A 22,929-nucleotide genomic window follows, 5' to 3' on the forward strand; every position below is an offset into this window, starting at 1 on the left:
TGTTTCGTGGTTTTGACAATGAGGCTGGTGGTTTCCGGAGCAGTTTGCTTGAGAATAAACCCTATATTTGTCCCTTAACAGTTTGACGACCCAAGAGACCCTCCTCCCACATTGTTGTCCCCTGAAATCCAAGAGATCATTATATTTAGGTTTCCAATGTGGTGAAATTGCATGCAATATCCCCCGCCCTGGTTGCAATCTTCAACTTGCTGTCCTGTGCCCAGATTCCTGGATTTTTATCATGAACCTCACTGGCCCTTGTGAACCCAGAGGTAGTCACCAGCATTACAAACACTATTCTTTAGGAGTGCAGAGATAAGCCCCCACCTCTCAATGAACGTGAGAGGAAATTTGGGAACTTTCACAGGGGCAGAAGGGTTTACTTAAAGATGGTGGAAAGTTGTTTATCCATACTGACTTCCCAGGTGGACAGCGAGCTTACTTCTGTTTGTTTTAAATTCCAGTTTCAAGAAAAGCCACAGCTCAGATGATCTTCCAGGTGAGTAAATGCTGGACTTGTTAAAAGTGTGATGACTGATGTTCCTTGGAAATGACCCTACCTGAGAATGCAACGTCAGTACAGTGGGCACAGAAAAATAAATAAATAAATAAATAAATGGCTTCCACCATGCCACAACTCTATTTTTTAAAAAAGATCATTTTCAGGTTCTGAAAACATGATTGTTGCCTGGTATCATCACATCCCTCAGGTGCAGCATACTTCCCTCTGTATAGCTGTTGAACTAGAAGATCTCCAATGCTCCATATCATTGTATTATGTGACGAAAACATTATTTCAAGCAGCTAGGTACAATTTTGTTGGAAGTACATTCAAAAACTCTCCCAGAAATGAATAACTGATAAATAAATCCCCAATTTAAAGTAGTCTAATTGAGTGTAAATCTATATTTCTAACAGAAATTTAAAAAAAATATCCCACAAACAGTTCCTTTGATTCTTTACCTCTTTTAATTTATGTTCACAATTTTTAAAGCAAAATCCATCTGTTCTGTTATTATATGGACAGCATTTGTTCACCATCTTCCAAAATGCATACTATGGGCATGCAGCACTTTTATCCTGAAGTGTATGTAAATTCAAAGACAGCTTCCTCTTTATATCAACCCAACCTTCTCCCTGAACCAACTAAACCCACAGACACAGGTCCTATTTGTTCTTCAACACTTCTTCAGTCAATCATTGTCAAAGCAACAGAAGGGAAAATGATATTTTGGCTTCAATGTGTTTTCTTTTTAGCATTCTTCAGAGGTATGTTTTCTCCTCCCAAAGACCAAAAAGTTCCACATTCTAGGGATAAATTTGAAGAAAGCCTATTTTGAAATTTCTTTTCTTCCAGGTGTCCAATCAGAGGTCCAGCTGGTGGAGTCTGGAGGTGATGTCAAAAGGCCCGGAGAGTCCCTCCGCCTGTCCTGCAAAGCCTCCAGGTTCACCTTCACCAGCTACTGGATGGGCTGGGTTAGACAAGCTCCAGGAAAAGGCTTGGAATGGTTGACCCTCATAGCTTCAAGTACCATCTACATCTCTGATAAAGTGAAGGGACGATTTACCCCCTCCAGGGATGATCCAAACAGCCTGCTGTATTTACAAATGAATAGCTTGAAGCCTGAAGACACGGCTGTGTATTACTGTGCAAGAAGCACAGTGAGAGAAAGTGAACCGGAAACCAGACAAAAACCCTCCTTGTCAATGGCAGCTCTCCAAGTTCATTCAAATGCAACAGTTGAATGAAAGGAAGAAAGAGGTGGAGGAGATCAATATTTTGGTCCCACAATCCTATAGACCCAAAATCTTTGGATTTCTTGGGCGTCCTGCTTCTTCCATCTATGAACTGGTGTTTCTCACCACCAATCTGCTGAATACTCATCTCACATGACTTCATCAGTTGAATTTCCCATTAGCAAATCATCCATGCCTATTCATTTCAAATTAAATTTCTATTTTCTGATTCCCACCATAATGTTAAATCATGTCACAGTAATCCAACAGCTAGACCTACCACAATTCCATGAGAAGTGCTGAGACTGTGAGCTTCTTTAAACATGTGTTTTATAGCAGGGGTCCCCAAACCCCGGGCCATGGACCCGCACCAGTCCGTGGCCTGTTAGGAACTGGGCCGCACAGGTGAGCTGCTTTCACCACACCCCCACACCCGCACCCCAGCTTACCTGGGCACGGGGCGCCATCTCGCCTGCCCAGATGAAGCGAAGCCAGGATGCTGAGGTGGGGTGGCGTGCCAGGCATGTCAGGCCGGAAGCCTCTCTGGGAGAGCGACTTCCGGGCTCACTGTTCCAAAGCCACCCGCCCGCCCCAGCATCCTGGTTTCACTTCAGCTGGGCGCCCACCCAGCCAAAGCGAAGCCAGAACGCTGGAGTGGGGGGGCTTCCCAAAACCATCCCTTCAACCCCCCCCCCCGATCCCTGGTGCCAAATGGTTTGGGGACTTCTGTTTTATAGCATGGTCTAGACTGGCCACTCACGGATGTTCGTGGGTCATATTGATGACTCCTCCTTTGTGTCTCCTACACCCCTTTAAGTTTAATGATGCTTACTCTCAAGTGTGCTGCAGGGACACAGAGGGCTCTATAAGACCACTAAGGGTCAAGCTACATGTTATGTCCATTGATGGACTGATTTCACCCCCTTGAGTTCCTTGTTGGAAGAAAAAAGTGGGATATAAATGGAATAACATTTTTTCCTTATTAAGCCATTTTTATCCAAGGTTTTAGAACCATGTCCTCATATTTAAATATAAATTAATATTTAAAGGAAATTACACAAGCAGTTTCCTCCCACTCCATGACTGAGCAGCTATATTTTCACAAGATTAAAGAAAAATCCACGTTTCCTCTTGCGCAGTTCCCATCCTATTGTATACCATAGCTATGGTCAGCCCTTGTTCACCAATGTCTAAAAAGTGAACTGTCTGCACGCTGCTCTTTTATCCTAAACTGCATGCAAATTCAGAGGCAGCTTCCTCTTTAAATCAGCCCTTCACTCTCCCTGACCCAGCTACACCCTCAGGCACAGGCCCTGTATGTCTGTGAATGCATTTCAAGGGATTCTTCTCAAACCAACAGAAAAGAAAATGATATTTTGGCTTGTTTTCTTTTTAGCATTCTTCACAGGTACATTGACACTTACCCAGTATTAAGAAATCACATATTCTGGGAGTCAATATGCAGCATGTCTCTTGAAAATGTCTTTTGTTCCAGGTGTGCAATCAGAGGTCCAGCTGGTGGAGTCTGGAGGGGACGTCAAAAGGCCCGGAGAGTCCCTCCGCCTCACCTGTCGGGCCTCCGGGTTCACCTTCAGCAGCTATGGCATGCACTGGGTGAGACAAGCATCTGGAAAAGGCTTGGAATGGGTGGCATACAGATATTCGTCTTACATTTACTACTCAGATAAAGTCAAGGGACGATTCACCACCTCGAGGGATGAATCAAACAGCCTGTTTTACTTGCAAATGAACAATCTGAAACCTGAAGACACAGCAATGTATTACTGTGCAAGAGACACAGTGAGGGGAAGTGAATCGGAAGTCTGGCAAAAACTAATGGCATCTCTCCAAGCTGACTCAAATGCAAGAGCTTGAATGAAAGGAAACAAACAATGAAACAAAAATGGAAAATAATTTTGCGGAAAGATGGACGGTGGGAAATCACAAGGCAAGACCAAGATGTGGAGTTAAACAGGGCCACATTTTATTAAAAGGTCTGCTAAGGGGGTAACGCTCAGTGGGCTTCGTCTCTAAACGGGCATCATGCTGTTGTTTGATTCATTTGAGACATTCACAGCCTGTAAAGTGGTGCCTGAAAGTTTGTCCTCTCGCAGGCTTGCCCTTTTGGGAATATTTAGGCCTTCTGGTGTCACCTCCTGCCTTCTGCCGCAAAACTATGGGTGAGTGAGGAAGGTTCAGGGCTGGATGGGGGGGCAGTGAGGCCAGTTGGCATGGGCCTACGATTTTGAGGGGGCCTACTCCGAGTCCTCCTGGGGCCTTTCTAGACGAGGCCTTAGCGCGCATTCTGACCCGGCTTCCCTGCTGTGCGTCCAGATGACGTACAGGGGAATCCGCAGACAGGCCGCGCTGAGGCCTGGTCTTACCCGCCATAAGCGAAGTCGCTTATGGCGCGCCTTTTCCCGAGCTCCGGCCTCAGGCCGGAGCTGGGGAATGTCTAGGGACTTCCGCGGCTTTTCGCGGCTCCTCGCTTACTCGCGAGGAGCCGCGAAAAGCTGCGGACCGCTGTGCCCATCGGCGGGGGGGCGAAGGATGGTGGGGGGGGTGGCAGGGGGGGTGGCACGGGGGGGAGGGCAGGTGCTATCGCGCCGCGCGGGCAATGCCGCCCCATGCCAGGCATTGCCAGCGCCGCGCGTAGCGCACGGCGCGCAGCGCGATCGCACCCGCTCTCCCCCCCGTGCCATTCCCCCTGCCACCCCCCCCACCATCCTTCGCCCCCCCCCCCCCCCCCGTAAAAAAAACCAAAAAAAAACCACTTACCTCTCCGGAGTCTTCGGGCCGCACCCAGTCCCTTTAAAATAAATTTAAAAAATGGCGGACGCCGCAGGGACGCGACGTCCCTGCGCGTCGTGCGTGTGGTAGCCTGGGGGAGGCGCACTAACTTCAGCGCGCCTCGGCCACCGCCTCTCTGCCGGCGTAAGCCGGCAGGTCTAGCAAGGCCCCTGGTAGAGGCAAAGGGGGACCCTTTGGTAAAGATTTGTTACAAAGTAGCTCTCCTGAGAGTGAGCAGTACTGACTCCATTTTGAGATAGCCCAAAAGCCAAGGTTTCTTCTTCACCTGCCATCTCCAGCAGAGATGAAACAAAAGCACATGAATGGGGCTGAGAGCAATATGTATTTAGAACTGATTAAAAATACTTAATGAGCAGTTTGAAATGGGGCCTACTTTTCCCATCTGGCCCGGGCCTATTACCAGCTTTCCCTGGCGCTGGGAAGGTTGGCCTCAAAGGTAGCCCTTCTCTTGCCAGCAGGGTCAGCAAAACTCCCAGTTGGGAGCCTCCAACATTAGCCATCATCACAATGGTGTCTCTGAATTCTCACCAATGCTAAACTCACCCAATATGCATGTACATACCTGCCTGCAGGCCAAATGTTTCCGAAATAGTTAAACAGTGAACTAGACCAACCTAATTATTACTCTGAGCCTGATTTGCAGCATGAAGTAGGGGGGAAAAAATCTCATATATGAGACAAATAGATTATGAGCAAGAAATTCCTAATGGGCCCCCAAACGGTCATGACTGGCCACTCACGGATGTTTGTGGGTTGTATTGATGACGCCATCGGCCTCCTGTGTGTCTCCTGATCCTTTTTCCAGTTTCAGCATTATAAATTAAGCCGCAGAGAACCCGACTCTTCTGAAAGAAGTTGGGATTTGTCAGGATTTCTTGCCATGTGCAGGCAAAGTTGCGTGATAAGGTGTGTGTGGAAAATTCTGGGAGGAGAAGGCTACTAGTCCTGATGGCTATGTGCTACCTCCAGTATCAGAGGCAGTAAGCCTAGAAACGCCAGTTGCATGGGATATGGTTGGGAGGGTGCTGTTGCACCATGTCATGTTTGTGGGTCCCTGGTCAACAGCTCATTGGCCACAGTGTGAACACAGTGCTGGAGTAGATGGACCTTTTGTCTGATCCAGCATTGTCCTTCTTATATTCTTATGTTCTTATATGACCACATATTATAACTGAAACATGTCTTCTTAAAACCGGGCCTGGCAAGTACAAATGGCTGACATCAGAATCTTTTGCTGCAGGATTAATATGGAGATTGCCTGATGCGTGTGAGTTGGGGGTGTCACTTACCTTAAAGTCCATCTGTACATGGTGGCAACTCAAGGCTGCAATCCTATATCCACTTACCTAGAAATAATCCTCAAGGAACTCCATGGGACTGAGGGCAACACCCTTGGCATTGGGGAAAATATGACTGCATATCATAAATGAAACACATCTTCTTTAAACCAAGCCTGGCAAGTAGAGATGGGTGACATCAGAAATGTTTGCTGCAGGATTAATATGGAGATTGCCTGATGCGTGTGAGTTGGGGGTGTCACTTACATTAATGCCCATCTGTACATGGTGGCAACTTAAGGCTGCAATCCTATATCCACTTACCTAGGAGTAATCATAGAATCATAGAATCATAGAATAGCAGAGTTGGAAGGGGCCTACAAGGCCATCGAGTCCAACCCCCTGCTCAATGCAGGAATCCACCCTAAAGCATCCCTGACAGATGGTTGTCCAGCTGCCTCTTGAAGGCCTCTAGTGTGGGAGAGCCCACAACCTCACCAGGCAACTGATTCCATTGTCGTACTGCTCTAACAGTCAGGAAGTTTTTCCTGATGTCCAGCTGGAATCTGGCTAATCCTGAAGGAATGCAATGGGACTGAGAGTCAAAGTAAATTTCAAACTCATACAAAGCACATAGCTGGCCCTCAGTTTGTTTTTACTGAAGAGCATTTCTGTGAGGTACCAATTTGGACTGGGTCCACCAGACACACAGGAAAGGATTAAACCTTCCACCCCAACCTTTTGCTTCCTAAACCTCCTCCTTCCCACCCACCCCAGTGCATTGGGATTAAAAAAAGAAATAGAAGAACAAAGGGCCCATCTACACCAAGCAGGATGTAACACCATGAAAGTGGTATAAAAGTGGTACATAGTATGTGTCAATGGGCCCCAACAGTTGTCAGTGCATTCCAGTACCACTATAAAGCAGTAGTGTGGCTCCTGCCTTTTGTATACTACTTTCATACTGCTTTCATAGTGTAGGGTGGCCATATGAAAAGGAGGACAGGTCTCCTGTATCTTTAACAGTTGTATTGAAAAGGAAATTTCAGTGGGTGTCATTTGTATATATGGAGAACCAAGTGAAATTTCCTCTTCATCACAACAGTTAAAGTTGCAGGTGCCCTGCCCTCTTTTAAGTCTGGTCACTCTAGCATAACTCCTGCAGCTTTAACTGCTGTGACGAAGAGGGGATTTCACCAGGTTCCCCATATATACAAATGACACCTGCCGAAATTCCCTTTTCTATGCAACTGTTAAAGATACAGGAGCCCTGTCCTCCTTTTCATATGGTCACCCTATCATAGTGGAATACCCTGCTTGGTGTAGATGAGCCCAAAGTCTCAACTCCTGGAGAGACTATTAAAAAAAAAAAGCTATTTTTTTATATCAACCTTTACGAACAAATCCTCACATTAGTGTCCTGCCCTTAAAAAGTCAGAGAGGGAGGAGAGAAAAGAGAGAGGCATGGGGGGAGAAAAATTAAGAAGACCGGCAACAGGGCCGATGGGATTGTCCTGCTCCAGAAGGAGGGGAGTCCAATTGGAGGAGGCCCTGATGTTGCCTCTGCCTGCTCCTGTCTCCCTTGCTCTTTCATCTTCCCACAGGGTCAAGAGGTCAGTTAGCCCAGTAGGGGAGAGAAGAGTCCAATTGGGGCAGGCCCTGATGTTTCTAGTTGGGTGTCTAGATTTATCATGAAAACGTAAAAGGATATCCCCAAAGATGTTCCTTTTAGTCTTTAACCGCTTTCATTTATCTTCACATATTTCAAAGCAAATCCACCTGTTCTGATACGTTCTCTCAACAGCTATGACTACCACTTGCTCACCATCCTTCAAACTGTGTACAATGCACATGCTGCTCTTTTATCCAGATGTGTATGTAAATTCAAATACAGCTTCCTCTTTAAATCAACCCAACCTTTTCCCAGACCCATCTACACCCACAGACTCAGGTCCTATTTGTCTGTGAACACTTTTCAGTCAATCATTTACAAAGCAACAGAAGGGAAAAATGATATTTTGGCTTCAATGTGTTTTCTTTTTAACAGTCTTCAGAGGTATTTTTGTTGTCTTTTCAAGTACTGAGAAACGGAATATTTCAGGGCATAACATGCAGCATGTCTCTTGAAAATGTCTTTTGTTCCAGGTGTGCAATCAGAGGTCCAGCTGGTGGAGTCTGGAGGGGATGTCAAAAGGCCCGGAGAGTCCCTCCGCCTCACCTGTCAGGCCTCTGGGTTCACCTATAGCAACTATGGCATGAATTGGATCAGACAAGCTCCTGGAAAAGGTGTGGAATGGTTGGCATACATACGCTCAACTTACATTTACATCTCAGATAAAGTGAAGGGACGATTTACCCCCTCCAGGGAGGATTCAAAAAGCCTGATGCATTTGCACATGAACAACTTGAATCTGGAAGACACAGCAGTGTATTACTGTGCAAGACGCACAATGAAGGGAAGTGAATCAGAAGCTTGGCAAAAACTCTCATTGCTAAAAGCATCTCTCTCAGCTGACTCAAATGCAAGAGTTTGAATGAAAGGAAACAAACAACAACAACAACAACAGAAAGAAAGCTATATTGTGGGCAGATAGTGGGCAGGAAATCACGAGGTGAGACACAGATGTGGAATTAAACAGGGACACATTTTATTGAAAGATCTGCAACGGGTGTAAGCCTAAGCTGCCATCTTTTCTAAACCAGCATTATGTAGTTGTTTGATTCAGTCGAGATGTTCACAGCCTGTAAAGTGGTGCCTGAAAGTTTGCCCTCTCTCAGGCTTGCCCCTTTGGGGGTAGGGAGGCCTTCCGGTGTCACACACCCCTCTCATGCTGCAAAGGTCTAGGTGGGTGTGGAAGGTTGGCCTCAAAGATAGCCCTTCTCTCACCAGCTGGGGCTACAAAACACCTAGCTGGGAGCCTCAGGCATTACCCATCACCACAATGGTGCCTCTGAATGCTCACCAAGCCTAAACCTGCTCAATATGCCTGCACATACCTAGCAGTGACCCAATGTGTCACCAGGGGTGGGGGCATCCCGTTCTCCTGGCTGGCAAGTGTTGAGTCTCATCTCAGCCCTTGGAATGTCCCCCCAACCAACTACAGTACCTTTTTTTTGCACCTATGTAATGTTATCCAGCAATTACATTACAACACTGTAGTTGTCAATTTCCCTCTACCTCCAGTTTCAGAGCTTGCTGAAGTATAATTCGTGAGTCTGTATTTTGAGGTGAATGTAAATAAGCCCCCAAAATCTTTCTCCAAGGATGTCTACAAAAGTGATGTGGGCATCTCTCCTCATAGTTTCCATTCTCCTGATTCTCACAAGGGGGCAGCATGGTCATAAAGATCAGAAACTTCCATTGGCATTGGGGAAAATAAAAGGGCCACCAGAGCATGGTGCTTTCTGGTTGTGTTGTTTCCAGAGCAGTTTTCTTGATAACGAATACTATACTTGTCCCTTGACAGTTTGACTACACAAGAGACACCCACCCCCCTCCTGCATTGCTGTCCTGTGAAATCCAAGAGATCATTATATTTAGGTTTCCTATGTGGTCAAATTGTGTGCAATTCCACGCCCCAACCCCGATCTTCAATTTGCTGTCCTGTGCCCAGATTCCTATATTTTTTATCATGAAGCTCACTGGCCCTTGTAGACCCAGGGCTCCATCACAATTGCTTTTTTTATTCTAGCTTTTATCTGCGGTTTCCCCTCTGTTTCTTCAGCGAGTTGAGTGCTGGACACTTTCACATCTGTACGTTGTTGCGCTCTTTCAGCTCATGTATCTTTTCACCTGGAATCTCCCTCCCCACCCCATGGGGAAGTTCTACAAGGATGGAGGAGTGAAGGTTTGTTTTTCTCCTTTGAAAGGGTGGGCAGATGAACAATTATTTAAACTCATTTCTTTTGTGAAGGTGGTCAGGTCCCCTCTTGGGCTCCAAGGTAATCAAAATGCTTACATCTGAGTAAGTTTGAAAGCTAAAGAGATCAAAATTGGCACAGTGATAACACTTAAGTAGAGTTTTAAGTATGCCAAGTTTAAATGAGCTTGGTCTATCCCTTGATTTTTTAGGATGTTTTTAATTCCCCCCTTAAATGCTTTTCTGGAAGTTCACAAGTACAAAGGATTACTTTTCCTTTCCATTGATCATGCAAAGCTGTGTATCTTCAAGTTCATAAACTACAGATCTGCTGGTTCCCTTACCCAAGAGTAAATCCCAATGATTTCAACTGCATTTGCACTCCAGTCATAGTAAAATCAGATGCAGGCTTACCTTTGAGTAAAACCCATTGAAAAGATACAGGCTTATTAAGGAAAGGAAAAGTAATCATTCATGTGTGTGAACTTCCAGGGAAAGGATTTAATGGGAGGGGGGAATTAAAAAAAAAAAACATTTTTTGCTCAACCTTTAGGAACCAAGCTCTCATATTAGTGTTCTCCCCTTAAATGTAACCAGGAAATAGATAGATAGAAAGATAGATATAAATAACTGATAAATAAAATCCCAATTTAAACTAGTTTAGATGTAAGTAGATCTATATTAATAATGAAACCCTAAAAGGAAATCCCACAAACAGTTCCAATGATTCTTTACCTTTTTTAATTTATGTTCACAATTTTAAAAGCAAAATCCATCTGTTCTGTTATTGTATTTTCAATTGATATGGACAGCACTTGCTCACCACCTTCCAAAATGTTTCCTATGGGCATGCAGCACTTTTATCCTGAAGTGTATGTAAATTCAAAGACAGCTTCCTCTTTATATCAACCCAACCTTCTCCCTGAACCAACTACACCCACAGACACAGGTCCTATTTGTTCATCAACACTTCTTCAGTCAATCATTGTCAAATCAACAGAACGGAAAATGATATTTTGGCTTCAATATGTTTTCTTTTTAGCAGTCTTCAGAGGTCTGTTTTTGCCTTTCAAACATCAAAAAGTGGCCTATTCTAGGGATTAATTTGAAGAATGTTTATTTTAAAATTTCTTTTTTTCCAGGTGTCCAATCAGAGATACAGCTGGTAGAGTCTGGAGGGGATGTCAAAAGGCCTGGAGATTCTCTTCGCCTGTCCTGCAAAGCCTCCGGGTTCACCTTCAGCAGCTACTGGATGGTCTGGGTGAGACAAGCTCCAGGAAAAGGCTTGGAATGGTTGACCCGCATACATTCAACTAGCATTTACATCTCTGATAAAGTGAAAGGACGATTTACCACCTCCAGGGATGATCCAAACAGCCTGCTGTATCTTCAAATGAATAGCTTGAAACCTGAAGATACGGCTGTGTATTACTGTGCAAGAGACACAGTGAGAGAAAGTGAACCGGAAACCAGACAAAAACCCTCCCTGGCCGTTCTCCAAGTTCATTCAAATGCAACAGCTTGAATGAAAGGAAGAAAGAGGTGGAGGAGAACTATATTCTGGTCCCACAATCCTATAGCTCCCAAACCTTGGGATTTCATGGGTGTCCTGTTTTTTCCATCTATGAACTGGCATTTCTCACCCCAAATCTGCGGAATACTCATCTCACATGACCTCATCAGTTGAATTTTCCATGCCTATTCATCTCAAATTATTATTTTTTGATTCCCACCATGCTGTTATTACAGTAATAAGTCACTTAGACCTACCACAATTCCATGACAATTGCTGAGTTATGATCTTCTTTAAATGAGTGTTTTACAGCACGGTTGTGACTGGCCATCATGGAAGTTCATGGGCCATAATGACAATGAATACAGTCTCCTGCATGCCTCCATTTTCCAGTTTTAGCATGATAAATTTAGCCACAGAAAACCTGACTCTTCTGAAATATGGTGAGATTTGTTGGGATTTCTTTCATGTGCAGGTGAAGTTGCAGTATAAGAGGCCCACTAGAGGGTGATCTTCCTATTGAACTGTAAGGGCCATGTGGTGGCAACTCTCTTCATCATGTAATATCAACTCATTGCAAATGCAGAGGAGAAGCAGGAAGCAGAGCTACAGTAAGGAAATAATTCCCCATCCCTGCCATCTGAAGGAGCCCTCTGTGAAACCCAAGTTCAGAATATTGGTAGCAATTTCCAAGCAGAATTATATATCTGGTAAATTTGTACCATTATGTTTAGGTGCTTTCCTAACTTGAGAAGATGGATTTCTCCCACATTTGTTTTTTAAAAAGAAAATCTTAAGTTCTTTCCATCATGTTCATGAAGAAATATGTGCATGAATATAATTTTAACCAAACTGACCACATTCAATGAGTAGAGCTATTCTCAGAATTTGGAAGACTTTGCTGTACGTTCCAGCAATGTAAATAAAGGTGAATTAGGAATGGAGTTGCAACTCCTATTGAGCACCGGAAACATGGCTGAGTTCACAGGGATCAAACCCACGTTTCTGACCTGAGGAAAACCTATTTCCTGGATGACAGGATCTCTGAAGTTTGCTTCTTTCTCTCACTTCCCATCAGCAACCCACAGGTGTTGGGAGTCTTTCCTGTGCTGGAGCATGGAGGAGTATGTGGTCTGGCCAGTGACCAGACATAATGCTGATGTGAGGGGAAGAGCGATGGGTGTAAAGCCACCCCCTCCGCTCCTCAGGCCTCTTTTCTTCTGGCTACACCTGAGGATGGTGTGCTTGCAATGCCTTATAGGCCATGGTTTGTAGTAGGTATGACTCAGTGAACACCATGAGACTGTGGGCTCATCTACACCTACAGCCCTTTCATGATGGAGGAGGGAGGATTGTGAGATTTCCTGCTTTCGCGATCGTTCCTCACTGGGCAAACACGACAGAATTTTCCTGCAAGTAAAGGAGAGCTAATCATTGGAGGATGTGTGCCCCATGACAGCATTTCTGATATCAATCAGCAGAAGTGGGTAGGACTAGACAGATGGGTACTGGGCATGGAATTGTTTTTTAATAACTTCTCCACAATGCGCACAAGCGCAAACATGCAACAACACAGGGGGGAGGTATTGTGTCAAAAATTCACTCTTGCACATCAATATGTTTGTATATATAAAAAAATAGACACACAGTGATGAAGCATGGCGAAGTCCATGCACACTCCTCTGAGACTGGATTGACTGTTCTCCAAGCCACGAACTCACGAAGGGCCCCCCACATCAACCAGGGACTTCGGGATTGTAGCAAGACATGGAGAAAAGCCGCTACAAAACTAGTCAGCGATATTCAGAAAAACTGAGAGGTGGACTTGAGATCACTGCAGGAGTAGGTGAATGTCATGTGGCCCAGTAGGGATGACCTTGATATTATTCAGGAATAAACGGCTGGTTTAGATGGCCACTAAGTATCAAAATACATGTTGCATTCATTACATACCATGTAAATGTCCTTCACTTTGCTTTTACTCAAGAATAAGTGTGTAAGGAACCAATCTGGATTGGGTCCACCATACACAGGGGTAAGGATTAAAATTTCCACCCCCAGTTGTTTGCTCCCCAAGCCCCCCAACATGGGGATTTAAAAAGGGGGATATATGTGTGTGTAGTTATTTTTACCTCAACCTTTAAGATCAATCCGTCACATTACATTTCTGCTCGTAAAGGTACCTCAAATAATGAGAGAGAGAGAGAGAGAGAGAGAGAGAGAGAGAGAGAGAGAGAGAGAGAGAGAGGAGATCACGCTTCCCCAAATATTTAAAAGTGTTCAAAAACCATTTCAGATAATGGAAGATTTCAAACATAAAATAGTCAGATGGGTGTAAATCTATATTTATCATGAAACTCTAAAGTGAATTTCCACAAAGAATATCTTCAGTTCTTCAGCTGCTTTAATTCATTTTCACAAATTTCAAAGCAAAATCCACCTGTTCAGTTATGTATTTCCAATAGCTCTACACAGAACATGTTCACCATCTTCTAAAATGTACACTATGCAAATGCTGCCTTTTTATCTGTTATTGAATGTAAATTCAAAGACACCTTCCTCTTTAAAGTAGGTCGACACTGATATATCTACACCCAAAGGTACAGGTTCTGTATATGTGAAAAGAAATTACAGTCAAGCCCTCTCAATACTACAGAAGGAGGAAAAGTAATGTTTCAGCTTCAATGCTTTTTTCTTTTTAGCAGTCTTGAAAGGTAATTTATCTGACTTTAGAGAAATGGCACATTTATAACATGCAGCAGATTCTTCACAATATCTTTTGTTACAGGTGTCCAATCGAACGTCCAGTTGGTTGAGTCTGGAGGAGAAGTCAAAAGGCCCAGAGAGCCCCTCCGCCTCACCTGTCAACCCTCCGGGTTCACCTTCAGCAGCTATGAAATACACCGGGGCCTTGGCTAGACCGAAGGTTTATCCTGTGATCATCCCGGGGTCATCCCTGTTCATGTAAATGACACACAGATATCCTGGGAGCAGGCAGGGATGACCCTGGGATGATCCCAGGATAAACCTTAGATCTAGCTAAGGCCTGGGTGAGACAAGCATCTGGAAGAGGCTTGGAATGGGTTGCAGCGATAAGCTCTAGTGTTGATAGACAATATTATTCTGACAAGGTGAAAAGGTGTTTCACCATCTCCAGGGACAATACAAACAGCCTGCTGTATATAGACAGATAGATGATAGATAGATATAGAAGGAGGGCTGTGGGAGGAGAACAACAGTCTAGACTCCTAGGGTGACCATATGAAATGAGGACAGGGCTCCTGTATCTTTAACAGTTGCATAGAAAAGGGAATTTCAGCAGGTGTCCTTTGTATATATGGAGGACTTGATGAAATTCCCTCTTCATCATAACAGTTAAAGCTGCAGGTGCCCTACCCTCTTTTAAATCTGGTCACTCTAGTATAGCTCCTGCAGCTTTAACTGTTGCGATGAAGGGGGAATTTCACTAGGTTCTCCATATATACAAATGGCACCTGCTGAAATTCCCTTTTCAGTACAACTGTTAAAGATACAGGAGCCCTGTCCTCCTTTTCATATGGTCACCTTTGTCTGGACCCAAACTCCTATTGATCCGAAAGCTTCTGATTCAGTTAGATTTTGCTTCACAGGTTTACATTTTAGTAATCTGTAAAAGCAGAGGCCTATAACTAGTGTTGTGGTATGAAACCCAAATTCCCATATTCAGAAAGTCAACCCAGGATCAGAATAGTGTCAGCAGTTCCAAAGCTGAGTTTTAAATGTGTCAGATTGGTAATATTATGTTTCAGGCGTCCTTCCGACTCAAGAGAAATGAGACTGTCAGCTTCATTTTCTCCCACATTTTTTTTAAATCTTCAGAAGATGTGAATGTTGTAGTCTTCACACATCTCAATATTGGGAGATGTGTTATACCTGCCTGCAAATAGCAGTTAAAGACAAAACAGTAGGGATTGAGTTGAAACCCATGTAGAGCACCAGAAATATCGTTGAATACACAGTGATGCAAATACAGACTTCCAAGACTTGCAAAAAAAAAAATACTGATGCCTGGATGCTTCTTTCTCGTACATGACTATTCCACCACCAGCCCACAAGGTGTTGGGCATGTATTTCTTTGCTGGAGGGTGTGCAGATGCAAAGTGCTAGCCAGTGGACTGATAAAGTGATGCCCCAGGGATGATCCAAACAACCTGCTGTATTTACAAATGAATAGCTTGAATCCTGAAGACGTGGCTGTGTATTACTGTGCAAGAAGCACAGTGAGAGAAAGTGAATCGGAAAGCAGACAAAAACCCTCCTTGGCAGTTCTCCAAGTTCACTCAAATGCAACAGCTTGAATGAAAGGTAAGAAGAGATGAAGGAGAACAATATTATGGCCCCACAATCCAATAAACCCATTTTTTTTAGATTTCATGGGCATCCTGCTTTTTTCCATCCATGAACTGGTGTTTCTCACCACAAAGCTGCTGAATACTCATCTCACATGACCTCAACTGTTGAATTTTCTATTAGTGAATCATCCATGCCTATTCATCTCAAATTAAATTTCATTTTTCTGATCACCGCCATACTGTTAGATCTTTTTACAGTAATCAGACAGGTAGACCTACGTCAGTTCCATGACAAGTGCTGAAACTGTGAGGTTCTTTAAATTAGTGTTTTATAACATGGTTTTGGCCGGCCACTCATGGATGTTTGTGGGTCGTATTTTTTAGCAGTCTCCAGACTTAGCCCATAGTCTACACTATACATTCTAGGAGGGGAGTGTAAGAGGTGTACAAAATTATACATAGTGCATAGAATGTGGAGAGGGAGACATTTTCCCCTCTTCCATAATACTAAAATTCAATCATGCCATGAAGCTGATTGCAAGGAGATTCAGAACAGCAAAATTAAAGAATTTGTTAGTTTTTTAATCATTTGTCTACCCAATAGATTTTTACCTCAAAGATTTTAATATTTACATTTAGTTTTGCCATGTAGGCAAATTTCCTGGGTTTTCATTTTTTTTCAAGGTTCTCAGCATGCTCAGCATGACCAGATTCTTGCCTTTCTGTCAAGCAATGCACTGGATCTTGTTGGTCAGAGATATGAAGGAAAATTTACACATGCTATTCTGTAGGCTGGGTGATTAGGTCTTTATTTCCAATAAAACTGGGAGCAAATTTGGCAAGATTCAAGGTGGGGGGAAGATGGGGTAACTTCTAGATGCTGGTAGTCATATTTAAATAACAAATTCAGAGGAAGTCAATATAAGTAATTTTAAGGACGCAATTCTCATCCCTTCTTGTATGTGTCTGTCCAGGCACTTCTCTTATTGAGTGATTTATAGCATGCTTGTGATTGCCCACTCATGGAAGTTTGGAGGTTGATTAAATGACGTCAGCAATAGCAGGATGTCTCCTTTCTTTACCCTCCTCATACCATTTCCAGAAAGATCAGAGATAAACCAGAATTAGTCCTTAATGGCATGAAATTGGGAGTGGGCAATACCGCCATTGTGCTAAGAACTTGCCAAGGAAGGACTTCCCCAGCTATTCGAGGGAGAAGAGGGTAAAATGCCATCCTGCCACAAAGGGAGAAAGATCCGATCCCCCACCAAGAGCACCCTTTTCAGTTCTATGAGGCTTACTCTCCAGGCAGTGTGCTGCAGGAACATAAAGGGTCTGACACGACCACTAAGGGTCAAGATACATGTTATGTCCATCAATGGACTTTAATTTCACTACACTGAGTTCCACGTTGACGAGAAAAAAAGGTGGAATATAAATGTAATAAATGAATAAATTTTCCTTATTAAACCATTTCTGTCCACGGTCTAATAACCTTGTCTTCATATTCAAATGTAAATTGCTATTAAAGTTAAAAGGAAATTACACACACAGTTTTTCCCTACCCAATGGCAGTATTTTCACATTGTTAAAGTAAAATCCAACTTCCCTGCTACATAGTTGCCATCTTATTATGTTAAAGTTAAAAGGAAATTACAAAAGCAATTTTCACTTGCCCCGTGGCTGAGCAGGTGTATTTTATCATGTTTAAAGGGAAATCCACTTTCCTCTTTGCACATTTCTGTCCCATTGCTGTGGTCAGTCCTCATTCAGCATTGCCTAAAAATTGCACTGTCTGCACGCTCTTCATTTATCTTCAACTGCATGCAAATTCAGAGGCGGCTTCCTCTTTAAATCAGCCCTTCACTCTCCCTGATGCAGCTACACCCTCAGGCACAGGCCCTGCATGTCTGTGAATACATTTCAAGTGTTTTGTCTCAAACCAACAGAAAGGAAAATGATATTTTGGCTTCAATTTGTTTTCTTTTTAGCAGTCTTCACAGGTACATTTCTTCTTATCCAATACTGAGAAATTACATATTCTGGGAGTCAACATGCAGCATGTCTCTTGAAAATGTCTTTTGTTCCAGGTGTGCAATCACAGGTCCAGCTGGTGGAGTCTGGAGGGGATGTCAAAAGGCCAGGAGAGTCCCTCCGCCTCACCTGTCGGGCCTCCGGGTTCACCTTCAGCAGCTATGGCATGCACTGGGTGACACAAGCATCTGGAAAAGGCTTGGAATGGGTGGCATATATAAACAATGGAGGCACACAATATTATCCTGACAAGGTGAAAGGGCGCTTCACCATCTCCAGGGACAATACAAACAGCCTGCTGTATTTGCAAATGAACAATCTGAAACCTGAAGACACAGCGATGTATTACTGTGCAAGATACACAGTGAGGGGAAGTGAATCGGAAGCCTGGCAAAAACTCCCATTGCTCATGCATGTCTTCAAGCTGGCTGAAATGCAAGAGTTTGAATGAAAAGAAACAATGAAACATAAAGGGAAAACAATATTTCAGGCAGTTAGAGGGTGGGAAACCACAAAGCGAGACACAGATGTGAAATTAAACAGGGCCACATTGTATTGAAAGATCTGCTAAGGGTGTAAGCCTAAGCAGACATCCTCTCTAAACTGGCATCATGCTGTCGTTGGAATCAGGTGAAACATTGAGAGCCTGTAAAGTAGTACCTGAATGTTCGCCAGCTACCAGACTTGCCCTTTTGGGAGTCAGGAGTCCTTCCTGTGTATCCCCCCCCCCTTATGCCACAAAACTCTGAGTGGGTGAGGAGGTTTGGCCTCAAAGGTAGCCAGTATCTTGTCACCTGGGGCAGCAAAACACCTAGTTGGGAGCCTCAAGCATAACCCACCACAGCAACGGTGCCTCTGAATGCTCACTAACCCTAATCCCACTCAAGATTTGTAAACCACCCAGAGAGCTTTGGCTATGGAGTGTTATATAAATGAAATAAATAAATAAATAAATAAATAAAAGCCAGCACATGCCTGCCTACCAAGCAAATGTGACCAAAATAGTTAAACGGTGAATCAGATCGACCTAATGATTACTCCCAGCCTATATTGCAGTGTGAAGAAGGTAAAACAAGAATAATAACAAGAACAACAAACACACACACACTCCAAAAAACCAAGACAAATAGATTATGTGCAAAAAATCCCTACTCAGCCCTGAAAAGAATGACCAGCAAGCCCACCCTGCCTAGAAGGAGAGGCGGGTAACTATTATTATTATTATTATTATTATTATTATTATTATTATTGGGAGGGAAGGAGGGAGATGCACTTTGAAGAGGAGGAAAGGAGGGAAGAGAGCAGCTAAAAAGTCACCAAATACTAGGCATGTGCTCCGCTCCGATTAGGAGCGTAGAAGCAGTAGCGAATTGGCCTGCTCCGCCTTACCCAGAGGCGGAGTAGAAGCGGACCGCAGACCCCTAGAAGAAAGGCGAAGAGAAGCGGCCATTTTTCGGAACTCCTATTTCAGGCGGAGCGCTCCGATCGCCATCTTGAAAACATTTCGCCCATAGGATTGCATTGCGGGAAATAATCGCGGATAACTGGGTTGTTTTTGAAGCTATCGTTCTGAAAATTCTTGTGCACAGAGAGTCGTGGATGGGGGTCATTTTGAGACTACTCTCACCTCTCTGCGTGGTGCAGGTCGCACGCTAGAATTTTTAAAAAAATCGGCTGGAAAAATACCTTTTTCAAAGGGCTGAGGGGCAGAGTCAGCTCCCGGTCATGATGATCCCAAAGTTGGAGGAGGGCATAGGCAAAACGGGTAACTTGGGATTCTGGGAAACTTCTCTTTCTTCATCTGAATGGACTTTTCCCAGTGTTTTTTAACACAGTAGCCCCACCAAATGCACAAACACAACCTAAAATCATATACTAAGCCAATAATAAAAGATAGAAACACAGCACTGCTACCCACCTTAACTTTGGGGAACAACTGAAAAGATGTGGTGCAAGGGGATGAGCTCCCCTAGAGCATCTCATTGTGGACGTGCCCCCACTCGCTCCTGTACTGGAAGGCCATCAGAGTCTTCCAAAGAGAGTAACCCGGTGGAGCAATGCCTATCATGAGTCGAAGTGAGCGTTCTACTTCTCTTAGTGGTGGAGCAATGCCTATTATGAGTTGAAGTGAGTGTTTACTTCTCAGAGCTGTTGGTGAAGCAATGGCTTTCATGAGCTGAACTGCCAGCTGCTTCCATCTCCCCCGGGCACGTCCCCCTATTACTGGTAAAAGACAGATATAGCCTTTTTTTAAAAGTTCTTCTTGTTGTTTATTCAGCAACACTGCTGCTTTTAATTCCACCCCTCCTTTGTTTATTTATTTATTTATTCCATTTTATATGCATTACTGGCTTATCCTTGGCTCACTTCCTTATGCCCCCAGAAATGCCAGCTGCCTGCCTGCCTGCCTTCCCTCCCTCCTCCCCTGCCCACCTCGCAGGGATGTTGTGTGTGTGTGGCTTTGACTCAGGGGAGAAGTCCTTCCTGCGCTCACTTGGAGTTTTGGAAGTTCCAAATTTTGCAGGTTTAAGCCCCGCCAAAAAACAGGGGATGATGGGACTGCCTTGAAACTTGGCGTGCGTATGTATCCCTGGATAAGCTTTCATGGTGGTGAGTTTGAGTTTTTTTTTTAACGTGCAAAATTGACAGAGCTATGGAAAGTAGGGATGTGCTCCGCTTCTAATCGGACCGGAGAAGCAGTAGCGGAGCGGGGGGCTTCGCCTGCCCTTAAGGCGGAGGCGAAGAGGATTGGGGGGCCGGCGGAGCGTGGCGAAGAGGATCGAGGTGAAGGCGGATCCTTCGCCTCGATCTGGAGCTCCGCCGGAAAGGTAAGTGGCACCCCGGTAACCCCCCCGCCCTCCTCTCCCTTATCTGCCTCCGTCCGCGGTCCGTCAGCGTCTCCAATTGAGCCCGTAGTTCCAGCAGTTGCGGCCCAGACTTCCTGGTGGAACCACGGGCTCAATTGAAGACGGCGATGGACCACGGACGGAGGCAGGTAAGGCCACCCTCCTCCTTACCGGGCTTTGCCGCCGTCGCCGCATGGGCAGCGATGGCGGCAGGGCCCGGTAACCCCCCCCTATGGGGGGGGACCGGAGCTCTGATCCGGATCCGGAGCTCCGAGCGGAGCGGAGTGGGCACAGGCGGAGTGGGGGCGGGGCGGAGCGGGCCGATCCAAAAATGGCGGATCTTAAAGTGAAGCGGAGTGGGGGGTCTGTGCACACCCCTAATGGAAAGGGGTGTTGGATTTTCATAAATTCCCCAAAAATCAGGGGATGATGGGACTGCTTTGAGTGTGGGCATCCATGTGGACACATGGATAAGCTGTCATGGTGCCGAGTTTGAGGTTTCTAACATGCAAATTGACAGAGCTATCCCAAGGGGTGTGAATGGGGTGCCTGATTTTCAAAAATTCCCCAAAAATCAGGGGATGATGGGATTGCCTTGAAACTTGGCATGCGTGTGGACACGTGGATAAGCTTTCATGGTGCCGAGTTTGAGGTTTCTAACTTGAACAGAAAAAAAGTTGTTTACTTTTTTAGCTTTCAATGCAACCCTATGGGGGGGAAACGGAGCTCCGATCCGGATCCGGAGCTCGGAGCGGAGCGGAAATGGGCGGAGCGGGGGCGGGGCGAAGCGGCCCGATCCAAAAATGGCAGATCTGGAAGTGAAGCGAAGCGGGGGGTCCGTGCACACCCCTACCAAATACCCTCCCCTCCTCAGTGCTGTGATGCGGAGGCTACCAATAGTGCACCTCCATGTCTCATCTCCCCACCCCCATACACAACAACCTCCCCACGGCAGGCATGCCTGTTGTGGGAGTAAAGCATATCTGGTCCAACACTCTTGTTGATCTGGTTTTAGTGGATATCACATCAATATTTACTTCAATGCTTTCCTTGACTGAAACAATATTATGTTCAATCAAAATCCTGTAACTATGTTAAGTCCCACTTCACTTAAAACAAAGTGGTATGGGCAAGCACTAAAAAGTCTGGTTCCCTTTGGATGAGATTGCTCTGGAGACTTCCGATGTCTACAGAATCCATTGGAATCAGAACCCACTGGAAGCAACCTGACATGCCTTCAGCAGGGTCAGAGATTAGCTGTCCAGAGAACCACTGCTTCTGCTCCAGGGTCAGTTGACACCACCTCCTATACTCTCAGCTCTCCTCTGTCTCTCTTCTTACTGCAATCACAAACTCTTGTTTCTCCCAGGGACATTTCCTGAGGACTCATGTCAGATAATTTGAACAGTAGGGTTTTCCATTCAAGACTCATCCACATGATGATTCTTTTTTCCCACTTTCCAAAATGAATTAGGAAAGTCAATGGACACCACCAGGGTGTAAGATCCATTTACAGAGATAAGATAAACTAAGATTGGACTATTTCATGGAGGAGGAGCTATTGAAGGTTATCCTGGTGGCTCTATGCTACCTCCAATATCACAGGCAGTAATCCTGTCTACACCAGTTGCTGGGGAACATGGTCAGAGGGGTGCTATGTATGCGGGCTGCTGGTCAACAGCTGGTTGGCCAACGTTGTTATCTTTTCGGTGCCAGGTCAAGACTTTTCTCTTCTCCCAGGCATTTTAACAGCATTTAACAACGTTAAGTTTGTTTTTAATGGACCCCAGAATTGTTGTTTTAAATGGATAGTGTTGTTTTAAACGGTTTTTATGTTTTTAAAATTTTTGTATACTTTTAATGTTTACTATTTTTAATTGTTGTAAACCGCCCAGAGAGCTTCGGCTGTGGGGCGGTACATAAATGTAATTAAATAAATAAATAAATATGTGAATAGCATGCTGGATTAGATGGTCCTTGCTATGATCCAGCATGGCTCTTGTTATCTTCTTATATTAACTGCTGTAGAGTTACTCCAAAATGAGGACAGTGCTAATAATTTCCATACTGAAATTTAAATCTGGGAAATCATTACTCTTTTTACTGGTAAGTACATATGGACAAATCTGTCAGTTTTGTCTGTTTTTTTCCCCACCCCACACAAACATTAAATAATAGTTCTATTAATAATTATACTCCCAAGTTCTTTCTAAACTGGCCTCATCTACACCATGCAGGATATTGCACTATGAAAGTGGTATGAAAGGGGCATATAAAAGACAGGAGCCACACCAAGCAGAATATAATGGTATGAAAGCAGTATATAGTATGTGTCAATGGGCCCCAACAGTTGTCAGTGCACTTCAATGCTGCTATAAAGCAGTAGTGTGTCTCCCGCCCTTTATATACTGCTTTCATACTGCTTTTATAGTGGAATGTCCTGCTTGGTATAGATGAGGCCACAGTTTACGATAAACTGGGAGGATTTTGAGAAGTTATCAAAAATGAACCAAATCAAAT

The 22,929-nt window shown here is 44.4% G+C and overlaps 4 gene segments (V, D, J or C); all 4 read left to right on the forward strand.

Annotated features, from left to right (window-relative positions):
• The first annotated feature begins 1,170 nt into the window (after positions 1 to 1,170).
• On the forward strand, positions 1,171 to 3,612 carry LOC134405952 (Ig heavy chain V region 3-like). The segment is given in 2 exon segments: positions 1,171 to 1,269; positions 3,233 to 3,612. Coding segments are annotated over 2 exon segments (426 nt in total).
• A 7,028-nt stretch (positions 3,613 to 10,640) lies between these two features.
• On the forward strand, positions 10,641 to 11,645 carry LOC134406505 (Ig heavy chain V region 3-like). The segment is given in 3 exon segments: positions 10,641 to 10,739; positions 10,828 to 11,132; positions 11,598 to 11,645. Coding segments are annotated over 3 exon segments (399 nt in total).
• Positions 11,646 to 12,314: 669 nt separating this feature from the next.
• LOC134405953 (immunoglobulin heavy variable 3-21-like) lies at positions 12,315 to 15,535 on the forward strand. The segment is given in 4 exon segments: positions 12,315 to 12,359; positions 13,932 to 14,098; positions 14,242 to 14,376; positions 15,373 to 15,535. Coding segments are annotated over 4 exon segments (510 nt in total).
• Positions 15,536 to 17,427: 1,892 nt separating this feature from the next.
• LOC134405954 (Ig heavy chain V region 914-like) lies at positions 17,428 to 18,014 on the forward strand. The segment is given in 2 exon segments: positions 17,428 to 17,532; positions 17,620 to 18,014. Coding segments are annotated over 2 exon segments (492 nt in total).
• Positions 18,015 to 22,929: the final 4,915 nt, after the last annotated feature.

The sequence above is a fragment of the Elgaria multicarinata genome, chromosome 11 (assembly GCF_023053635.1).
Source record: "Elgaria multicarinata webbii isolate HBS135686 ecotype San Diego chromosome 11, rElgMul1.1.pri, whole genome shotgun sequence".
NCBI lineage: Eukaryota > Metazoa > Chordata > Lepidosauria > Squamata > Anguidae > Elgaria > Elgaria multicarinata.